Source organism: Pelophylax lessonae (assembly GCF_965119305.1).
Source record: "Pelophylax lessonae genome assembly, chromosome: 4".
Taxonomy (NCBI): domain Eukaryota; kingdom Metazoa; phylum Chordata; class Amphibia; order Anura; family Ranidae; genus Pelophylax; species Pelophylax lessonae.
The window spans coordinates 670,711,799-670,733,372 of record NC_138771.1 but is presented as its reverse complement, the minus strand read 5'-3'; the positions used below and the strand labels follow the sequence as shown (position 1 = coordinate 670,733,372).

General features: G+C 44.6%; 2 protein-coding genes across 3 annotated transcripts in view; both read right to left on the bottom strand.

Annotated features, from left to right (window-relative positions):
• The window catches only part of LOC309554229 (E3 ubiquitin/ISG15 ligase TRIM25-like), a gene marked incomplete at its 5' end in the record, with an annotated part of 201,579 nt that overhangs the window by 99,807 nt on the left and 80,198 nt on the right, over positions 1-21,574 (bottom strand). The window lies entirely within an intron of this gene.
• Positions 1-21,574, bottom strand: part of LOC309554199 (uncharacterized protein) — a 116,646-nt gene that overhangs the window by 46,717 nt on the left and 48,355 nt on the right. The window contains exon 3 of the mRNA XM_082255833.1: positions 420-1,019. Within this exon, the coding sequence (XP_082111959.1) occupies positions 420-1,019 (600 nt within the window). The remainder of the gene's footprint in view (positions 1-419; positions 1,020-21,574) is intronic.

The window sequence follows — 21,574 nt, the reverse complement described above, 5'->3', positions numbered from 1 at the left end:
GCCAAGACCGCCAGCGAGGGACCTGAGAAGAGGAGGATCTGGGCTGCTCTGTGCAAAACCATTACAGAGCAGGTGAGAATAACATGCTTGTTATTTTTTATTTTTAAAAAACATAGACTTTACTATCACTTTAACTCATTGTGTGCCTTAACTTTTTACAAAGTGGCTAAAATCCTGGAAATCAGCTATAATAATGATATCAGCGCATTTCATTAGTATGCTGATGCTTGCAGGTTCCCCTATAACATCAAAGGACAATTGTATCTTGGATAGTAACTCCTTTAATCATCTAGATTTCATCCATTGTTTTTTTTACCACTGATGAAGTTTTAGAACAAGGAACAGACACAGAAAGAATGGAGTTGGTATAGAGATTATAAAGTGTATACTGTATACAGTAGATAAGATGGCAGACTTACGCAATGTTACAGGCTGAAGAAGAACGTCCCCCTTCATTTCATAGAGTAGAGACTTCCAATTAATGACATTTCCATGGTGATCACCAGATATGACGCTCTGGATGTCTTCTGGAGTCAGGACATAATCCCACATGTGGACGTCGCTAATTTCACCAACCAATGACCGAGAAGCATCAAACCCTCCACCATAAGAACCTTGCTCCTGCCCAAGAATAATGCTGCTTTTAGCCACAATAGAAGACTGGCCCCGAATATATCCTTTGGTGGAGATCTTCCCATTCACCCAAAGCTGGACCTCCCCTCTTTTCGAGTCCCAGGTCACACAGGTGTGGCTCCAGTCTGGAGGCTCGGAGTCTCTCTTGAAAACACCGCTTCCATGGTTTATGTATACAGTGTAGGTGGTTGGAGCCTGGAACCTGATTAGAAAAGCATTTCTGTTTGTTGGAGTAGCTAAAGAGAAGAGAGAATACTGGCGTGAAAGTTCACTGTAGGTACGTAGGCAGACGCTGACTTTCTGCAATGGTCTTGTAATTGTAGGCCTTAGAATGACATGAGCTGTGTTGGTTTCTTTGGGGAAGACGAACATTTTACCATCCAAGTCTAGGGAAGGAAAAAGACAAAACTCATTACTGATACTTATCAAAGCTTAGATGCAGAGCAATAAACTCAGCATTTTGTTTATAGATAATGGAATCCAAAATAAATATAATTAGATACACTCATTTATCTCAGAAAATCATTAAATTCTTTTTATTTTGTGTATAGAAATGTCTTTTTCAGATCCAGTATGGTGTATGAAAAGAAAATAAATATGTTTCGGCAGCCTACTTTTTCCATCTACCCATTTAATAATATTACTAATAATATTTAATAATAAATTACTATAATAATAATAATAATACCTATGTAGCAGTTTTTCCAGGCCTTGTGCCTGACTCCCACATAACAGAGAGCTTCTTGGGATGGCCCTCACTCTTTTCTCCCCGGAGCAGCAGATAACCACACTGCCCACATTGGACCCACGCTTGTACTCGCAAAGTGACAGTGGCACACTGAGGACATACCGCTCCTAGGAACTCCCGGCCGCCTCCTGTGCACAGCGCGAGTCTGCCGTCTGGCACCATCCAGATACCGGTATCCCAGACTAGGGGGGATCGGGCTGGTGGATCTGCTCCCAGTTCTGCTTTGCAGGGTCTTCACTCATGGTGGCAATGGTAGCAGGCATACTCTCCATCTCTCTCACAAACGACATGCTCCTCTCTCCTACAAGTGTCTCCCGCATGGCCACACCCGAAGAAGGGGATATTAATAGGGTCCCCTTAGTCACCCCTGATTGGCCGGATGTTCCCCCTGTCTCCACCTCTTTGCCATATTGGGCGATGACTCCTCCTGCTAGGCAGAGCTGTTTGTGGCACGCTTGGTGCTGTAACTCTTCCCCTGCCATGCTTCTTCACTGTAAGCCTTAGAGAAGTAGCTGCTAAACAGATCATGTCACTCACCAGACATGCATCCACCCTCCTCAATTGCTCTAGGGCCACAACTGCACCTTCCTTCACTAAAGCCAGCTCTCCCTCCTTGCTCGATAAGAGTAATATCCCGCTGCCGGTCTCATGGTCAATAGTCCTCTTCCTCGACATACATGTGCAATTTTTATCTTCCATACTGGTTTTTTGGGATTAGCCCCACTGCCCCTCTCGGCATGGACGACTACGATTTCCACAGTACCGGTGCAACAACTATATAGAATAAATGTCTCGCTGTCAAATGCACGGTCAACATTAGTCCACATGGCATGCACATACAGGCCCCTGGCACCTCTCTTCCCATGCCACCGGCCTCCATCTTCACTGTCCTCCCTGAGACCCCTGACGCCATCTTCACTGCCCATACTGGGACTTCTCTCTGTTAAACAGTTGCAGCACTCATGCACTCGGACACTCTCCCCCCTGCTCTCCATGTTCTGACAGTAGAGTACATCTCATAGTCCATATGCAAAGTCCTCATCAGGTTACAGGTTTCCTTTGAACATTTGCGTTGCCACAAGCAACCTTCCATATGGGCTTCTAGCTTCATCCCACTCTCCCTGTCTCCCGCAGATGCAGTCTCACACCTGACCTGACTTTTTCTTCTGCCATTGCCAGGGACAAATGGCCCAGTAACTAATGGCAAAATCCCAGGCGAGCCCCCAAATGTAGCAGTTTTTCCAGGCCTTGTGCCTAATGTGGGTCTGCCATTGTTACCGGAGACACCTCCAACACTTTTGAGTTGTGAACCCAGGTGTGAGAACTGAGACAATGACCATTCTGGCATCTTTGTTTTTTTTTTTTGTTTTATTGTATTTAGGGGATGGGAGAAGGGAATGAGTGGGATACTCCTCTGGCTCAATTAGATACACTTTGGGACACTTGAAGAAAAATGCCTGTCGGCGCTGTCTTGACGCCAGCTGAATGCTGACCAGCGCTTCCTGACGCCTATAGATACTGTAGTACTGAAACTGTGCTGGAACCTCAACATTAATTCAGAAGATCCAGGACTGTAGAACACTTGACTCCTGACACTGCTTTAGCTCAAAAGTCACCGAACAGCTCCCTCCAACCCTGCACTGGCTGAGGTAGCTCTGTGTAGATACCTGTGCTGCGGCAACTCTTAACCTTGTACACTTCTCACTGTACACTTACTCTTCAGGGCCCAAACTACAGGTGCCCCCTTTCACACTTCAGGGTCCTCTACCTAGGTACCCCCTCTAATACTTCAGGGTCCTCTGACTAGGCACCCCCTTTAACCGCTAGCTGACTCCTGGATCCCTAGAATCTTCTCTGGAGTGGTCCCCTCTGACACTAGGCAGACTCCCAGGGGCAGTTCACAGTACTCACGACCTTTGTAGGCTTTCCTGGAACTGGACCCCTCTCTCTCTCCACTGGTTCTCGGCACACCGGATCCCCTCTGCAGCTCAGCTTCACGCTTTTTGGATTCCCAGGCCACCACCCGGGACACCCGCTTCCCCTGACAGGAGGAGAGACAGCTGTACTCTCCGTCCTGGGACTCTGCTTCCCGCCAAAGACGCTGCGTCATACATTCTCTTCAAACGTATACCCACTCCCAGAATCCTCTGTGGCAGAATCTGCCTTCTGGGGTAGATACAAGCCTGACTGAGCCACTGATTGGGTTTCCTCCACTGCCCTACGAGAATCCTTTCACAGAGCCAGTGAGGAGAATATCCTCTCACTAACCTCACCTGGGAGACATGACAGTCCAGCTGAAATCATGGCCCTGCTGTTAAGCAGCCAAGGCCCACTATACTTTACCTAGCACCTACCTGTAGGGTGCTACATCTATTATGATCATTATTATTATCAAAATGTTTAATTAAAGACATCCTTTGTAAAGTATAGGAGTGCTAACACTATTAGGTATACAAACTAGCTACACATTCATTAAAGTGGTTCTAAACTGTAAAGGGTTTTTTTTTTTTTTTGTCATTAAGTTTTTTTTTTTTTTGTCATTAAGTTTTTATTAATTTTAACATATTAAAATGCCCAAGAAGAAGTCCAGCACAAGAACCATGTATGCCAAGGTTAGACAAACAGGGATATCAGGGACCGCCATTCCAGAAAGAAACCAAAATGCTGCACTTTGAGGAGTTGCTACAAAATAACCTCTTTGCCTCATTCTTTGATGGTGACAGGCTCCCCTCTGATGACCAATATGCCTTCAAAGGAAGAACAGTGGTGGCAGTGGCTGCATTAGTACCAGTTTTCAGATTTTTTTTAAACCACCAGGCCCAGCTGCAGGCAGCAATCATAGGTCACGCTTGTACCACGTTTGTTGACTGCATTAGGTTCCATGTGGACACTGTCATAACTGAGGACCCCATTCATTTATGGGTATCCAGGCTGGACAATTGGTCAGAGCTTTCATAGCTGCTGCTCATGCAAAAGACTAAGACTTTGTAGAGTCATCCAATTCCTCCTACCCCCCCCCCAAAAAAAAAAAAAAACCCAAAATGTTTGTCTGCCATTGTTCTGCCCACCGGACTTCTATTCAGTATACTTGCGTTTATGTTTAAAATAACATGTTGGTTTTTCTTGATTCCCACAAGCTAGTTTTATGCAGAGCGAAAGCGCAAACTACTGTTCTTTTCTGGTATAGCTTCAGCTATTCTGCAGTATTTATATATTGTAAACTCACAGAATGTGTTAATAAAGTTATTAGGAACCAGTGCATTCTGGGGAGAATTCTAGAGGAAGTGAATCAGCCACCATTTTAAAGAGGTTTTAAACCCATGAAACTTTTTTTTTTTGCTGCTGCAACCTGAAAGATAAACATAATGATGCATACTAGCTCATTATGAAATACTTACCTAAGAACGAGCCCCCGCCTTACCTGTATCCGGGATCACGCGCGCGGGAGCCGACAGTCACGGCACGTGGCTCTGAAGAAATGGCACCAGCGGCTGTTCCTTCAGAGCGCATGCGCCAGTAACGTCACTGGCTGCATGTAAGGTAAATATCTCCTAAACGGTGCATGTTTAGGAGATATTTACAGTACCTATAGGTAAGCCTTAATATAGGCTTACCTATAGGTACAAGTTGTAGAGGAGGGTTTACTTCCTCTTTAAGAAGCTATAGCAAGGAAGCAAGGCATGTTTCCTCAATCTTTCGCCATCACTCCTGAGAGAGCTTAAAAAGTGAGTTCTTGTTATCCCATCCTGTATTATAGATAATTGTTTCTTTCTTGTATGCACTTTTGTACTGATTGATGTTTATTTTATCAATTTGTAGTTTAACCTGGCTTGTTCTAATAAATTTGAGATCAAAGAAATATGGTATCTGAAGTTTATAGAGCAGGAAGGTTTAGCTCTCTGTCCTAGAGACAGAACAGCCATCCCTAGCCTCTGCCACCTCCCCTGGCATATTCCAGTGTTCCGGCACTGTAAATGTTTCTGCAGCCAGACCGCAGCTGTTAGATTTTGTTGTCTGCTGCAGAGTAAATTCTGTGTTGCGCCTCAAAGTTTGCAGCCTATTCCAGTGACCCGGCTTTGTAAAGTTGCCACACAATATTTCTGCAGTTGGACTTCAACTGCCACATTTCTAATGTTTACTGCATGGTAAGTTTTGTTTTGTGTCCTACAAATTGCAGCCTATTTGAGTGCTCTGGCATTGTAAAGGTAACATACAATGTTTCCAGGGCTGGACCTCAGCTGTTAAAGTTTACTGCAGGGAAAATTCTGTGTTTGCGCATCAAGGTTTGCAGCTCATTCTGGTGCTCTGGCACTCAAAAATATTTCTGATTATTGTATCTCAGATAATACACTATATTGCCTATTTCTCTCTAAAATCTGCCCTGTCTCTCTCTCCTAAATTGCAGCTTAACCAAGCTAGTTTCCTGCTGTCCAGCCACTGAACAATATTTGTGGCTACTGTCTCACACATATTACACTTTAATGTTTATTTCAAAATAAAACCTTCCTCATCTGTATACTTTTAATTTACAACCTAATCAAGCTGTGTACTGACTACAATATTTGTGGCTATTGTCATTCAGATAATGCACTCCAACGTTTATTTCAAAATAGAATCTTCCACATCTCTAACACTTATATTGAGACCCTACCAAGCTGCATACAACCACTAAACAACATTTGTAAATATTTTAACTAAAATAATACACTTTAATGTTTATTTCAAAATAAAAATTTGCTCGGGGGGGGGGGTTGGTGACCGCCTATTGTGATGGCCACATAAAGCTCCTGCTCCTACAGCTGCTTAGACCTACAGCTGCTTCTAGAGTCTCCCCAGCCTTCTGACTACCTCCAGCTGTTGTCCCCTATCTTCTGGCACCGTAAGCCATGCCCTGATGCCAGAGAGACACACAGTCACCCCAGAAACTAACAGGGTTTTTCCCTCGGCTCCCAAAAGGTGCCCTCCAAAATGGCGGCAGGAGACAAATAATGGCGGGCGCCACTGGCCCGCTAGCGGCTGCACCACCAAGCATAGCAGGGACTCCAGCTGCTCCATCTCTCAGCTGGAAAGTCCAAGACAACTCAAGCTCATCCACACCCTCAACGAGAAGCCCTGCAAAGACAAAGCCGCGAAGGGACTCAGAAGGGAGCAGAGGAGACACAGCCAGATCAATGAAGGTGAATGCTGCAACCTCCTCTTGCTGCAGCAAGCACAGTGGATTCCTTTGCTGCCTTCCCCACTCAGCCAGTCTCCCATACAATGTTAAAATATATGCTCTTGTCACTGCAGGCATCCTTGCAAGGGGATCTCTTCTCCTGTGTGCATAAAATCTCAGCAGACGTGCAAGACCTAGGGGAGCAAGAAGAACACGTAGAAGAAAAAAAAATTTGCTCAATCATTCAACACCCGAGTAGATGTCCATGATGCCCATAAGGAAGATCTCTCCTGGATTAAAGATATAACCACCGACTTAGAAGACAGCTCTAGGCGTAATAACCTCAATATCTGCGGCATACCAGAAACTGTCACATCTTCTCAATTACCACACTACGTCCACGAGCTATTCCAAAATGTGATTCCATCACTCACGTCTGTGGACCTCACCTCACAGGGTGCCAAAACCACCATTTATTCCTTCCAATGTGCCACAAGATGTCCTCCTTTGGATACAAATTTTCCAAGTAAAGGAGAAACTGCTTACGGCATTCCGTAAGAAAGATTAGCTCCCTGAGCAGGCCACTACTCTCCAAGGTCTGCCTGACTTATCAGCGCACAATTAAGGAAACCCTCAACACCATCACCAAAGCCCAAGGAATCACTCCATTACCAGTGGAAATACGTGTAAAGGCAAAGCCTTCTCCGCCACAACCACTCTTGGGATATTCATACAGACCAGCCATCCTCTGCTACATCCCTGTCCTTTCCCTCCCCAGTCATGGAGGACTGACAGGTGGTCTCTCATAAGAGATCCCACAAGCAACGCTTTCCTGAAGGATTTATATTGTGAAACCTCACGACCCATCTCTACACATCGAACCGTGTCTCTCAGCTCCTGGAACACCACAAAGCTTACCCTTCTCTTCATTTTCTTCTCTCGACCCCCCAAGAAGTGTTGCAGTTTTTCTGCACTTGGTTCTTATAGAACTCTATTTTTTACCCCCCTGAACAGTTCCATCAATGGACCTATGGGTCTGGCTTTGACCCCAGTTTGACTGTTTTGTTTCTGTTTTCTCTCTAATCCTCGCCTCCTTCCTTGGACACCTCATCAGTCATACTTCAGTGTCCACAACCTGAAAACAGCTTCATCAGGACAGTTTTCCACGTGCCATGGCGGCTCCTTGCCCAGAGGTGTCAGTTCCCTAAGGTTCCTAGTGAGTCTGCTTATCATTCTGTTCCTCCCATCTACCTCCTCATGGCTCCTAAACTGATGTTGATTAATGCCCATGGCCTTAATGACCCGGCCAAAATATACTTTCTCTGGTGTGAAGCAATGACCCTATAGGCTGACATTGTGGCTGTCCAAGAGACACTTCCAAACAGATGTTACCTCTACCTTCAAGCATAATGACTTCCCGCATAAATTCCTGTCTTCCTTTTCCTTTAAAAAATGTGGAGTATCCATAGCAATCAGGAACACTGTTTCCTTTACACTCCATTCTTCACTATTCACCCTGATAGTCAATACATTATATTACAGTGCAACATCAACAACAAACCATATACCCTAGAAAATATTTATGCTCCCAATGCCTGACAACTCTGCTTCCTCCACAGTATTTTCAAGAAACTGTCAGGATTCAGCAGCAGCTAGGGAGACCAGACACATGTAGCTACACATGGAAACTGATATCAAACAATGTAGATATCCTTAAAGTGAAATTTATTTACAGTGAAACACACAAACAAGCATACACAGCAAACAGTGAACATAGAAAACTCCAGCAAACAAGAACCAACCCCAAAGACAAAAATTACTAATAAACCTAACTGACTATATACAAATATGTACAATATAAGGGACAAGAGTAACAGGGAATACAAGGATGCAAAGAAGAGAGGAAACAAGACTGGGTACAAGAGCAAGGAAGCAGATTAGGGTGCAGGATAGATCAGGATATGTATCAGGATCACAGGAACAAGGCTCTGGCAACAAGGAGGCAATCAAAATAGTGACACACTAGAGAAAGTGAGAAGCAGCCCTAAATAGCCACCTGGCAGTTGAACACAGGTGTAACTGATCACTACAACCTGCTGGTTTCTGGGAGACACCTGCTGGTGCACATTGGAACTGCAGCAATCAGCCCAGAGCAGCACAGTGCCACCAGCAGGTGAACTCAATCCTAACAGATTCCCCCCCTTCAGGAGCGGCCTCCGGATGCTTCATATGGCCCCACTACTGGGGTCTGCCAGTTCACTGGATACCCCACTGCCAAGATCAGAAGGCTGGCTGAGAACCCCACTGCCGGGGTCCCAAAACTGGTTGGATTTCCTGCTGGTCAGATCCTTAAAGAGGCACAACACCGAAGGCTTACTATTCCTAAAAGCAGCCTGTGTCTTTCAAAACTTTCGAAACAGGGGTATTCCTGAAACAGTAATTGATATACATGCCACCATGCTTGCCTTATTCCAGGAGCTGCAGAGAGCCATACCGGTGGAGCGTCCAGAGATGGACAGGGTTCATTGTGCTCTTACCCCCAAAAAATGGGAAGGCCCTTCTCCCGATATTATCGCCAAGTTTCATTATTATCGCACTAAGGAATAGCCTTTGGCTGCAACGAGAGATAAGGAAGTTCTGAACTTTCAGGGACATGTATCAAATTTTCGCAGATTTGTCCCCCCTAACTATTAAAAAACGCCGAACGTTGAAACCTCTGCTCCAAATCTTACAGCAACAACAAATAGCTTACCAATGGAGGTTCCCCTTCTCTGTAAGATTCACGTACCAAGGCATCAAACATGTTTGTCACACAGCTGATGACCTACAAATCACTCTTCAAGAACTACAGGTGGTGGACCCCCCGCAAGGTAACGAGAACTCATGCCACAGATCAGCAACATGCTTCCCATGCAAATCCTCAAACTCATCTGAGAAGAAAGGCCGGCACAGTCCATACAAGCACGGCCATTTAATTTATCCTGCCCCGGATTCAGAAGACTCCATGGACTGACAACCTTATCAATTACCCATCTGTTGCTGTTTTTCGGTTGGGACCGCATACCTCCACAGGCCTCCCGATCATTTAGGCTCGGGATTGACTGTAAGGTCCCCACCTTTCCTACGAGTATGGGTAGCTGTCTAGGACATTGATTCCCACCTCATGCCTTAGACAGTTTAGGTAACGAGCCCCCCATTTACCTGTGGGATGCATATATTGAGCCTGTCTCCTTCTCCCATACAGTAGGAAAAATTATCACACAATTATCTAGCCACCCTACTCTTGGTCTCACCTATGGGCCACATGCTATTGCTCCCATGCATCCTGTTCAAGGTTCTAATGTTCTAGGATACTTGATTTATTGTTTTTCAGTTTACATGCAGTTGTCGTTGCCTGTTATTTAACCACTTTACCACTGAGTACCGTAGTACTACTGCGGCAAAGTGGCTCGTTATCGTCTGACAACATAGTACTACGTCGTCAGACACTCCCCTTGTGGGCGGCGCGCGCGCGCCGCCGGAGGCTCGCTCCCGCTGTTTTCAGTCACAGCGGGAGTCGGGCCAGGGGAGGAGCAGCGGCGATCGCCTCTGCTCTTCCCCGATCGTCGGGGATCTAGTGTGGAGATCCGCCCGCCTGGATCTGTCCTTGTGTCACACAGTCAACTCCCCCCCCACACGTCAGTAAGCACCAGGCATACATTAACCCCTCCCTCTCCAATAAAATTAACCCCTTCCCTGCCAGTGTCATTTTTACAGTAACAGTGCATATATGTAGCACTGATTACTGCGGTAATGTCACTGGTACCCCCAAAAGTGTCAAAAATGTCAGTCAAGGGTCCAATCTGTCCGCCGCAATGTCGCAGTCCCACAAAAAAAAAAATCGCAGATCGCCGCCATTACGCGTTAAAAAAAAAACACCAAAAATGACAGAAATCTTTCCCTTTGTTAGTAAACGCAATAACTTTTGCGCAAACCAATCAAAATACGCTTATTGTGATTTTTTTTACCAAACATAGGTAGCAGAAAAAAAATTGGCCAAAAATTTTAAAAAAATTTGATTTTTACATTTCTTTGGGGGGGAATTTCATATAAAAAAATGTTAAAAATATTGTTATTTTTTCAAAATAAACGCTACCACCAAAAGAAAGCTCTGTTTGTGGGAAAAAAAGGACATAATTTTGCTTGGGTACGGCGTCGCTCGACCGCGCAATTGTCAGTTAAAGTCGCACATCGCCGAATCGCAAAAAGTGGCCCAGGCGTAAGACAGCAAAATGCTCTAGTGGTAAAGTGGTTAATATAACCCCTGGTCCACATTACCCTGTCCGAGTCCCCATTGCGGGGCTTTGTCCCAGTGTATGGGGATAAGTGGGTATCGTTCGGGCACATTGGTCCCTATAGTCTGATATTTCTATTGTTTCTCAATTAATGGTTGACTTTACCCTCCTGGGTTGTTCCCAACCATCACCCTCGATTGTCTTGCCATAATATGGGACTCTCGACAGTGGCTATTTTTCCTGTAGGGGGGGTGATTTCATCTTTCCCCCAACGGACAATTTATTTGTATGTTTAATGTACATGTTTATGCTTCACAGCTTGTTCTTTTCATTCATCACACCAGTCTCCTTTCAGTCTCCCCTCTTTCCTCTCCATTCATCCCTCCTTTTTCTTCTCCACCTGAGGATAGATCCCACTTTACATTGCTATAGGTTATCAGTCATTATACTTTTACAACCTATACTACCATGGCCCCAGTAACTATTTTATTCCTGAATGTTTAGGGACTCAACAACCCTCACTAATGCACCAAAGCTTTCCACACCTTTGCTTCTCTAAAGGCTCACATTTTGTGCCTGCAGGAGACACATTTTGCTAGACACTCCACACCTAAATACTTGAGCTCAAGATTTCCACAAGTCTGTATGGCTTCTGCCACTACCAAACAAAGTGGTGTGCTTATAACTTTCCCCGGCAACACCCCCTTTACAGTTTTGAAGGAGATCAAAGACCCAGAAGGATGATATATGGTCCTCACGGGTCATCTCTTAGACTCTGCTGTCACCACAGTGTCCTACTATGCACCTAACAAAAGACCCACGTCCTTTCTTTCGCAACTGCTCCAGGTGGTTGACTCTCATAAAATAGGCACAGTATTGATTTGCGGAGACTCAAATCAAGCCCTTTCTCCTTTCTTAGACAAATCCCCGGTCGCTCCCTTCGTGAGCCCCAATAAACTCTCATTCTCCCAAATATTCACCACTTTGATTCCTTAGTGCACGAAGATTTTTGCTGTCACCACTAGAAGACCAAGCACTCCAATATATGGACTTTATTGATTGTTGCTGCAGTCTTTTAATCCAGGAGTGTTTTTAAATGTGCACATATTAACTTGCACATTTTTTCTTCCCTATTTGATATATTGTATATCAAAAATATTTTTTATATACACAAATCACTTTGCACCTTCTAGTGTTTACACCTGATAGGTGAACACTGCACATCCATTTGTACCCACCAGTCACTTTGCATTTTAGTTTGTAAATTTAGGGGGTGATCACAATACCCCTAACACAATATTTATATGAAATAAAATAATATATATTTTTTATTGTTTATTCATTCATCTATCATTTATTCACTATTGTCACTTTGCCAAATAATTCAATTTAGTTATGTGTTTACATGTGTGGATATATATATTTTACTAGTTTATACTATACCTTTCACACAATATCACATCACCTTTATTGCACTTTATATCACCAGTCACTTTATATTTACTCATTGGAACTGTGGTCATTAATACTTTGTAGATTTGATATATATATTATTTTCAAGATTTTTTAAGCATTTATGTACCATCTATTTATTTGTGATATTTAATGGTTTGACGTCATCACACTATCCCTATTGGGCAGCAGCAATTCCCTACCCCTTTATACTTACAATTCGGACATGTACAATGTAAGGCGAGGGACGCGTCAAGGTTGCCCGCTATCACTTCTCCTCTTTGCCCTTCTCATAGAACCTTTGGCACAGCATATTAGGTCAGACTCTACAATCACATCTCATATCTCTGCTCCTAACCTCCTAAACACCCTAAATAAATTTTCTGCCATCTCAGGTCTCCACGTAAACACTCAAAAATTGACAACCCTAAATATCTCCCTCTATGACGTTGAGCTCCGTTTAGCTCAAACTGCGTTGCCCTTTTACGAACCCCACACCACCTCCCCTACCTAGGTATCCAGCTTACTTCCAATGTCTCTGACTTGCTCTCCGCTAATTATACCCTCTTATTGAAAAAGACAACGGACCTTGTAGCGGAATGACACTAAGAATATGGTTTGGATTACTTCAAATGGGACAGTAATATTTGTCAACAATATATCTCAAGGATCCATGTTAAGGCCTACTGTAGCTGCCTATTGCCAATAAGAGGCTGCTTCACATAGTCAGACTCATATTAGATGCTAATATCATCAGCTCAATCACCTGTCTTCCACACGTGGTTGATTACACTGATTTACTCACCTTTTATCTACTGTGGGGATGTGTTACATAATAATGTGTATTGAACTTCCGGAGCTTGATTATGGAAAGTCTGCTAGTTAATTGGCTCAGTTTGGTTGAATCACTGTTATCATTTAGTTGCTGGTAGGAAATTAGAATACTGTTTGTGTTGGTTGTGTTGTGTTGGTTGATTCTGTAAAATGCTTACTTGTCCCTACTTCCCTCTCAAGTTCAGCAGGGAATGCCTCTGTAAAATTATTTAGGAAACCCCTTGCATGGGGAATCAATCATACAAAAGCCAGCTGTGGCTGAATAAAGGGGTTGTTGACTCCCAGAACTGTGTGTCGTCCAGTTACTGGGGAGGATTTTGGCCTTGGATATGTTAGTACTTCCTCAGCTTCAAGGATTATACAGTGGAGACACCTAGGTTGGGTACTGGAACTCCGTTACAGACCTATTATCACTCTGGGCATCCCTCCCACTCTCCTGGATAGGAAGAATTAACACCATTGAAATGGCTATACTGTCCAAATTCCTGCATTTCTTCAGGGTTCTCCCAATTCCTATACCGGCACATTAAGCATCGTACAGCATAAAACAATAACGTTTACATGGGGTCAGATTGGACCTAGAATCTCCCGATCCACTTTATATCTCCACAAAATTCATGGCGGTTTGGGTTTTCCCAACTTCGCTTCCTACTACAAGGCAGCACAGATTGCACAAATGACTGAATATCAAACCACCAAGGAGATCCCACTATGCTATGAGTCCTAAAAGAATCAGTGGAAAATGACCCCCTTTCAGTTTCTAATCTCTTATGGCTGTACACCAAAACACGCACATACATAACAAACCCAATTACTAAGCATTCTCTCTCGATATGGGATAGTGTAAAAGTTACTTACGGCCTTCAATCCCCACACAAGTCTCTCCTCTCATTTCAAAAAAATTCGACCTTTTACCCAGCTTGGGAATCCCCAGCATCATTCCACAACTGGTCCACTACAGGCCTTATCCACTTATACAACATACTCTCATCTGCAGATATACTAACTTTGCCACACTTATGCGAATCATTCTATTTGTAACAATCCAAATTAAAAATGTTTACTCCCCATACATGACCAGGGGGATTACACTGAATCATCTCTCTCCATTAGAGCGCATATGCTTCAAGAACCCACATACCAGAGGTCTGATCTCGACTCTCTATACTCAAATACTTACCAAACCTGAGGTTGGGCCTCCCTCATATGTAGCTAAATGGGAGACCGAATTGGGACGCACCCTTGAAAGAGCGGAATGGTCTGAAATCTTGTCCGCTACTAAATCCTCCTCTTCCAATATTGTTGAAGTGGAAGCCTCCTATAAGGTACTTATGCATTGGTACTTAGTTCCTGCCGAATCGCTAAATTTGTACCTAGTCACTATGCTTTTCTGGCTGTTCCGAGCTTGGCACACACACATTTCTAAATCTGGTGACAATGCCCATTTGTCCACATTTTTTGGTCAGAGATTTTCACTCTAGCCAATCAATAAGAATGATAAAAAGATACAGGAAACAGGCCAAAGGTCATGGCAGGCAACAGACAAGCAAATTGAAAAAGAGAGAGGTGAGGTCGATATATGGGAAGTCGGTGCAAAAAAGAAATGGGCAGGAGGGAGGAGCACAGGGGTCACTGAGGATACAAGGAATCAGGCATACGGGAGCCAATAGGATTGCAGCAAAGCGTAGGGTTACAGGAGGTCCTGCTGCCCTGAAGAAATTCACATTATTTAGTGGACGAAACGCGTCAGCTTGTGGACACCCCGGTCCCCACTCAGACCCTTTGAACTTCTGATGCAAAACACTGTATCTTACAACTGATTAACCTGGAGCCTATTTTTGTGTCGGGGTGTGTATTTTTGTGTGTTGAGCAATACATGAACCTTACACTACATGGCTGTTCCCATGTAGATTGTACTTCTATGGAGACTCTTGCCATTTTCTTTGTTGTTCATCAGTCTTCACTTTGATTTCGAGAAGAGTCCTTAGCCACTTACCGTAAATGTATTGTTGGTGGCTGCCAAGTGGCTGGCTGCCAAGTGGTTAAAGGAGTTGTAAAATCAAAAGGTTTTTTTCTATCTTAATGTATTCTTTGCATTAAGATAAAAAGCCTTCTGGGTGTAGCAGCCTCCCCAGCAGCCCCTAATAATAACCTGAGCCCCATCTCTGTCCAGCGATGTCCACGAGCCCCTCGGTCATCAGGGTCTCCCTCTCCTGATTGGCTGAGACGTAGCCACGGTGACATTGGCTCCCGCAGCTTTCAATCAATGTCAGTTAGCCAATCAGGAGAGAGAGGGGCAGGGCTGAACTGCAGCTCCGTGTCTGAATAGACTAACGGAGCTGCAGCTCGGCTCAGGTGCTACCATAGCAAGCTGCTTGCTGTGGGGGCACTGGACAGGAGGGAGGGGCTAGGAGCAGCAACAAGGGACCCGAGAAGAGGAGGATCGGGGCCGCTCTGTGCAAAACGCTTAGTAACTCCACTAAGCCTATTCAACTTAAGATGCCCAATGACACATATTCCAGTAACCCTATTAAGATCCTCAAGACTTTCAGGTCCCACTTAGCGACACTGTACGCAGCTGCTTGCTGTGGGGGCACTGGACAGGAGGGAGGGGCTAGGAGCAGCAACAAGGGACCCGAGAAGAGGAGGATCGGGGCCGCTCTGTGCAAAACCAACTGCACCCTAAGGTCAGATGAGGTAAGTATAACATGTTTGTTATTTTTTCTTTTTTTTTTTTAAACGAGGCTTTGCAATAACTTTTACTTTGGTTTACTTTATGACTTTTCCTTGTTTTTAGGTTCCAAAAGATCCATGAAAAAAACTGCTGCAATTGATGTCCGACCTCAAAACTGCCAACTCGTTGCTGCCAAACAAGCTGCTGAATTCAGGCTGGGAAAAAATACAACTGTAGGTCCAGTTCACTTCTGGTTTGTTCAAATTGTTGCCAGTCAAGCCCTGATGAAGGGGGCACTTGGAGCCCCAAAACATGTTGTAAACTTTTAGGATTGTACCCCTGACTTTTAATGGATAAAGTTGTATCGGGACCTTCTAGCAGTGGTGTGGTACTTCAGTTTCAATTCTCATGGCCCAAAAACTTGTCCAATACCAGGCCAAAACTCCACTCAGACTACATACCACAAATGGGTGTCTATGACAGATCAATTCTTAAAATAGTTGTCTGTCTCCATGTGGACAAATGCAGGTCAGGTAAAGACCTTACCCAGCCCCCACCTTTCCTATGGAACTTGGTGATCTAGGGGCTGTAATTCAGTAAGCAGAGCTTCCAATAGGGAAGGGGAAGAGCTGAATTCTTCCTTGTGGAACCTCTTTAAAGTGGTTGTAAAGGCAGTAGGTGCATTATATGCCTTAAGATAAAAAGCCTTCTGTGTGCAGCAGCCTCCCCAGCACCCCCTTATACTTACCTGAGCCCCATCCCTATCTAGCGGTGTCAAGTCCCTTGGTTATCCGGGACTCCCCCTCCTGATTGGCTGAGACAAGTCAATCAAAGTCAGTTAGCAAATCAGGAGAGAGAGGGGGCTGAGCCGAACTGCAGCTCTGTGTCTGAATGGACACGTGAAGCTGCAACTTGGCTTGGGTGCCCCCATAGCAAATTGCTTGCTGTGGGGGGAACTTGACAGGAGGGAGGGGTCAGCAACAGTGAAGAGGGACCCGAGAAGAGGAGGATCTGGGCTGCCCTGTGCAAATCCAACTGCACAGAGGAGGTAAAAACCCCATATTTCCTCTACCAGTAAGTGTGTGCAGGTTCTATCACTTACCTTCCTGTGCCAGAGATACGGAGACCACCACCAATAACACCACCGCACTCAGCTCCATCTCTTTGAATAGCCTAAAAAAGAATTTAAAATAATCACTCTCTGCTAAGAAATAGTCAGCATTTGTTAGTAGAAACAGACTTTTATCAATTTTATGGCCAGAGGTTTGTGGACACCGTCTTCAATTAGCGGCCAAAGAAGTCACAGCTAGAGATGATCTGAATGTTCAGTCCAAACACAAACATAAGTCTGAACATGTCTTGTTCCATTGTTTCCCTCATGCCGAATGATGGGTCTGGCTGATGACAGCTGATATATACAAAAGGGTGTGGCCTCCAGTCAGTGACCATATAAGGACATGACCAGAGTTGGTTAACCACTTAAGGACCAAGTCTATTTCTGACACTTGTTGCTTACAAGGTAAAATCTGTATTTTTTGCTAGAAAATTACTTAGAACCCTTAAACATTATATATATATATATATATATATATTTTTTTTTTTTTAACCAAGACTCCGGAGAATAAAATGGCGGTCACTGCATTCTTTTTTTTTTAAACAATTTTTTTATTGAAAAATAAGAGTACAGTACATAAGTGCAAATGAAAACACAAGACAGTAAGGCCCCGTTCACACTGGGGCGATCCGACTTCCCGGGGCGACCTCACAGGTCGCGGCGCGCTGCTCGCACCGCGACCTCGGAGCAGCCGGCACAGACTTCATAACACTGAAGTCAATGCAGGTCACTCCAGGTCGCCCCAAAGAAGCTCCGGACCCTTTTTCTAAGTCGGAGCGACTTGTGTCGCTCCTATTAGAACGGGTCCACAGCTTCTCTATGGGAGGCGACCTACGGCGACCTGTCAGGCGACCAGGTCGCCTGACAGGTCGCCCCAGTGTGAACCGGCACTTTCTGTATAATAATGATACATTTGACAACAAACCATTGCAAGGTAGTGTATACAAAGGTCAAGGGCAGAACAAGCGAAATTTAAGTTGAAAGTCTGAAATCGGGATCAAAAAGAGAACTTTTAGTATAGCAAGATTTAAACATAATATCAATCCCAGTCATCCTCCTGGGCTGAGGGCATGAAGCTCTCACAAATGTGAAATGCATGGGCACATCAGAGGTGAAGCTGGGGCAGAAAGCAAGTATTTTCCGGAGGACATCAGGAAGTGGAGGTTCAGTCAGTAATGATCTTGTCTTGGGGTAGACCCCTGTCCTTGGTATTAGAAACCCAGCCTGTAAAGGGAAGAGTTGTCCACAGAACATTGTGGCAGACTAGGAGTATGCAGGTGACGTTGCCTGTTCTGTAGGTGGTCACTATTTGTACCAGCCGAATAGAGATATATCTACCTATGATGAGAAGGAGTGGACATAGTAGCGGGGAAGAGGGAAGAGGAGAGAAAAAGAAAAAGAAAGGGGGGGGGGGGGTAGGGTCACTGCAATCTTTTATGTAACCCGGTATTTGCGCAGCAGTCTTTAAAACTAATTTTTTTGGAAAAAAATACACTTAACTGAATTAAAAAAAAAAACCTAAACAGTGAAGTTAGCCCAATTTTTTTGTATATTGTGAAAGTTGATGTTACGCCGAGTAAATAGATACCCAACATGTTACGTTTTAAAATTGCTCACACTCGTGGAATGGCGACAAACTACAGTAATTAAAAATCTCCATAGGTGACATTTTAAACATTTTTAACAGTTACCAGTTTAGAGTTACAGAGGAGATCTTTTTCTAGAACTATTGCTGTCGCTCTGACGATCTCGGTGATACCTCACGTTTGATGTGAACACTATTTACATTTGCGGGCGAAACTTAGGTATGCTATTTCGTTGGTGTGCAAACACGCCGGGACGGGGGCGCTTCAAAACATTTTTTTTTCCTATTTATTTTTTTTTTTTTTTACTGTCCCTTTAAAAAAACAAAAAATGTGATCACTTTTATTGCTGTGAGAAGCAATGTTAACATCCCTTGTGACAGTAATAAGCAGGTACTATTTATGGAGGGATCGGGGGGGGGGGGGGAATGTGACAGTAATAGGCAGTGACAGGTACTCTTTATGGAGGGATCGGGGGGGAATGTGACAGTAATAGGAGTGACAGGTACTCTTTATGGAGGGATCGGGGGGTATGTGACAGTAATAGGCAGTGACAGGTACTCTTTATGGAGGGATTGGGGGGAATGTGACAGTAATAGGCAGTGACAGGTACTCTTTATGGAGGGATTGGGGGGAATGTGACAGTAATAGGCAGTGACAGGTACTCTTTATGGAGGGATCGGGGGGAATGTGACAGTAATAGGCAGTGACAGGTACTCTTTATGGAGGGATCGGGGGGGAATGTGACAGTAATAGGAGTGACAGGTACTCTTTATGGAGGGATCGGGGGGGAATGTGACAGTAATAGGCAGTGACAGGTACTCTGTATGGAGGGATGGGGGGGGAATGTGACAGTAATAGGCAGTGACAGGTACTCTTTATGGAGGGATCGGGGGGGAATGTGACAGTAATAGGCAGTGACAGGTACTCTGTATGGAGGGATCGGGGGGGAATGTGACAGTAATAGGCAGTGACAGGTACTCTTTATGGAGGGATCGGGGGGAATGTGACAGTAATAGGCAGTGACAGGTACTCTTTATGGAGGGATCGGGGGTCTAAAAGACTTCAAATCCCTCCTTTGCACCTAAAAGTATTCAAAATGCCAAAATCTGCATTTTTGAATACTGTCAAATTTTTTTTTCTTTATCGGCACCATTGGCAGCCGAGTAAACAGGAAGTGACGTAGCTTCCAGATTACTACATTGAAGACCTGATTGAAGCCAAATCTGTCTTTTTTCGGGACTCCAGCCAGCCGGGGGATGTGCCAGCTGGTTTCTTGGGTCTCCTGGTGGGACGGGAGACCTGGGCGGAGCAGTGGAAGGTGGCGGGAGAGGGGGGGTATGCCCCCTCCCGCTCCTTGTGATCACGGCCAAGCAGCTGCTGAGCCGATTGGTTGTTATCAGTACAAAGCTTACCGCCGACTCTAAAAAACGGTACTGGGGTGACGCCTCTAGCTGCAGGCATCACCCCGATACAACCACTTCCTCAAACCAACATACATGTACGTCGGTTGGTGGGGAGTGGTTAATGACATCACGGGGTACAAGTAAGATCATTGACCATGTATAGTCATTATCAAATATGGTCAATGATTTCACCGGGGAGATCCAGCCTGTCATCCCCTGGACCTGTCATTCAGCACAAGGGAAGTGATGAACAAGATGAGCTTTGAGGACATTTTTATTTTTGGCACGTCAGTGGGTGTCAGGCATCATGATTGATGTGGATCTATCTTTTAATTAAATGACATGTCTTTGTTTTCATTTACACTTTACATTTTTTTTTGTGAATGAGTAGGAGCACTGTGTATTTATGTATGTATTTGGGGGCCCCTGTTAGGACCTTGATCACCTGCTGGTGGCACTGTGGTTCCCAAAGCTTAAGTGTGCAGTTCCATTGTCTCCCAGCAGGCAGAATCCAGCGGAGCTTACTTATTGTGATCTTTAGGAAGACACCTGGGAGACACCATGTATATGGCTAGCAGGCAAAACAATGGAGCATTGATGAAGAGTCAAGGGAGGAAGTATATATCTTCCCAGTAGCCAGCATCAGGTGGAGTATAATTACTGGGACTTGCTGGGAGACATCTGCTGGTGGCCACTGGAACTGCGCCCTTCAGCTCTGGGAAGTGCCACCAGCAGGTCATATAGGTCCTGACAGTAATGTGACAGTGAAGCAAAACTAAACCAACAACTTAACTATAATACACTATATATATATATATATATATATATATATATATATATATATATATATGGATAGAATCTGACACAAACAGGGAATTAGCAGGACAAGCATTGGGAACAAGGAAAGGTAAGATGGGGTAACAAGATACAGGATAAAGAAGGGATACGGATCAGGAAAATCCGCAAGCAGGTATATGGCTAACAGGCAAAACACTGAAGCACTGATGAAAAGTCAAGAGAGGGATTATATACCTTCCCAGCAGCCAGCACCAGGTAGAGCCTACTTATTGGGAACTGCTGGCTGCTGGGAAACACCTTCTGGTGGCCACTGGAACTGCACTGTTCAGCTCTGGTAACCACAGTGCTGCCAGCAGGTCATATAGGCTCTGATAGTAATAAGACAGTGAAGCAAAACAAAACCAATAACTTAACTATAATACACTATATATAAATGGATGGAATCTGACACAAACAGGGCATGAGCAGGACAAGGATTGGGAACAAGGGAAGCAATGGGGTAACAAGATACAGAATAAGGAAGGGATCAGGATCAGGAAAATCCGCAAGCAGGTATATGGCTAAAAGGCAAAACACTGAAGCACTAATAAAAAGTCAAGAGAGGGATTATATACCTTCCCAGCAGCCAGCACCAGGCGGAACCTAATGCTGAGAGACACCCACTGGTGGCCACCAGAACTGCATCCTTCAGTTCTGTGAATCACAGTGCCAGCAGTTCCTGACAGCACCTTATTATTAATGGGATCTTCCAGATTCTGATAAGCCCTCTGCCCACAAACCCCCCAAACCACTGGGCCAGTGTTGTGAGAAAGAGGCCCTTGTCCTCATCAATATGGGGAGAAGGTGCTTTTCCAGTGGGGTCCCCCATGGCAAGGCACCCTCACCCTTTCCTGGCAGAAAAAT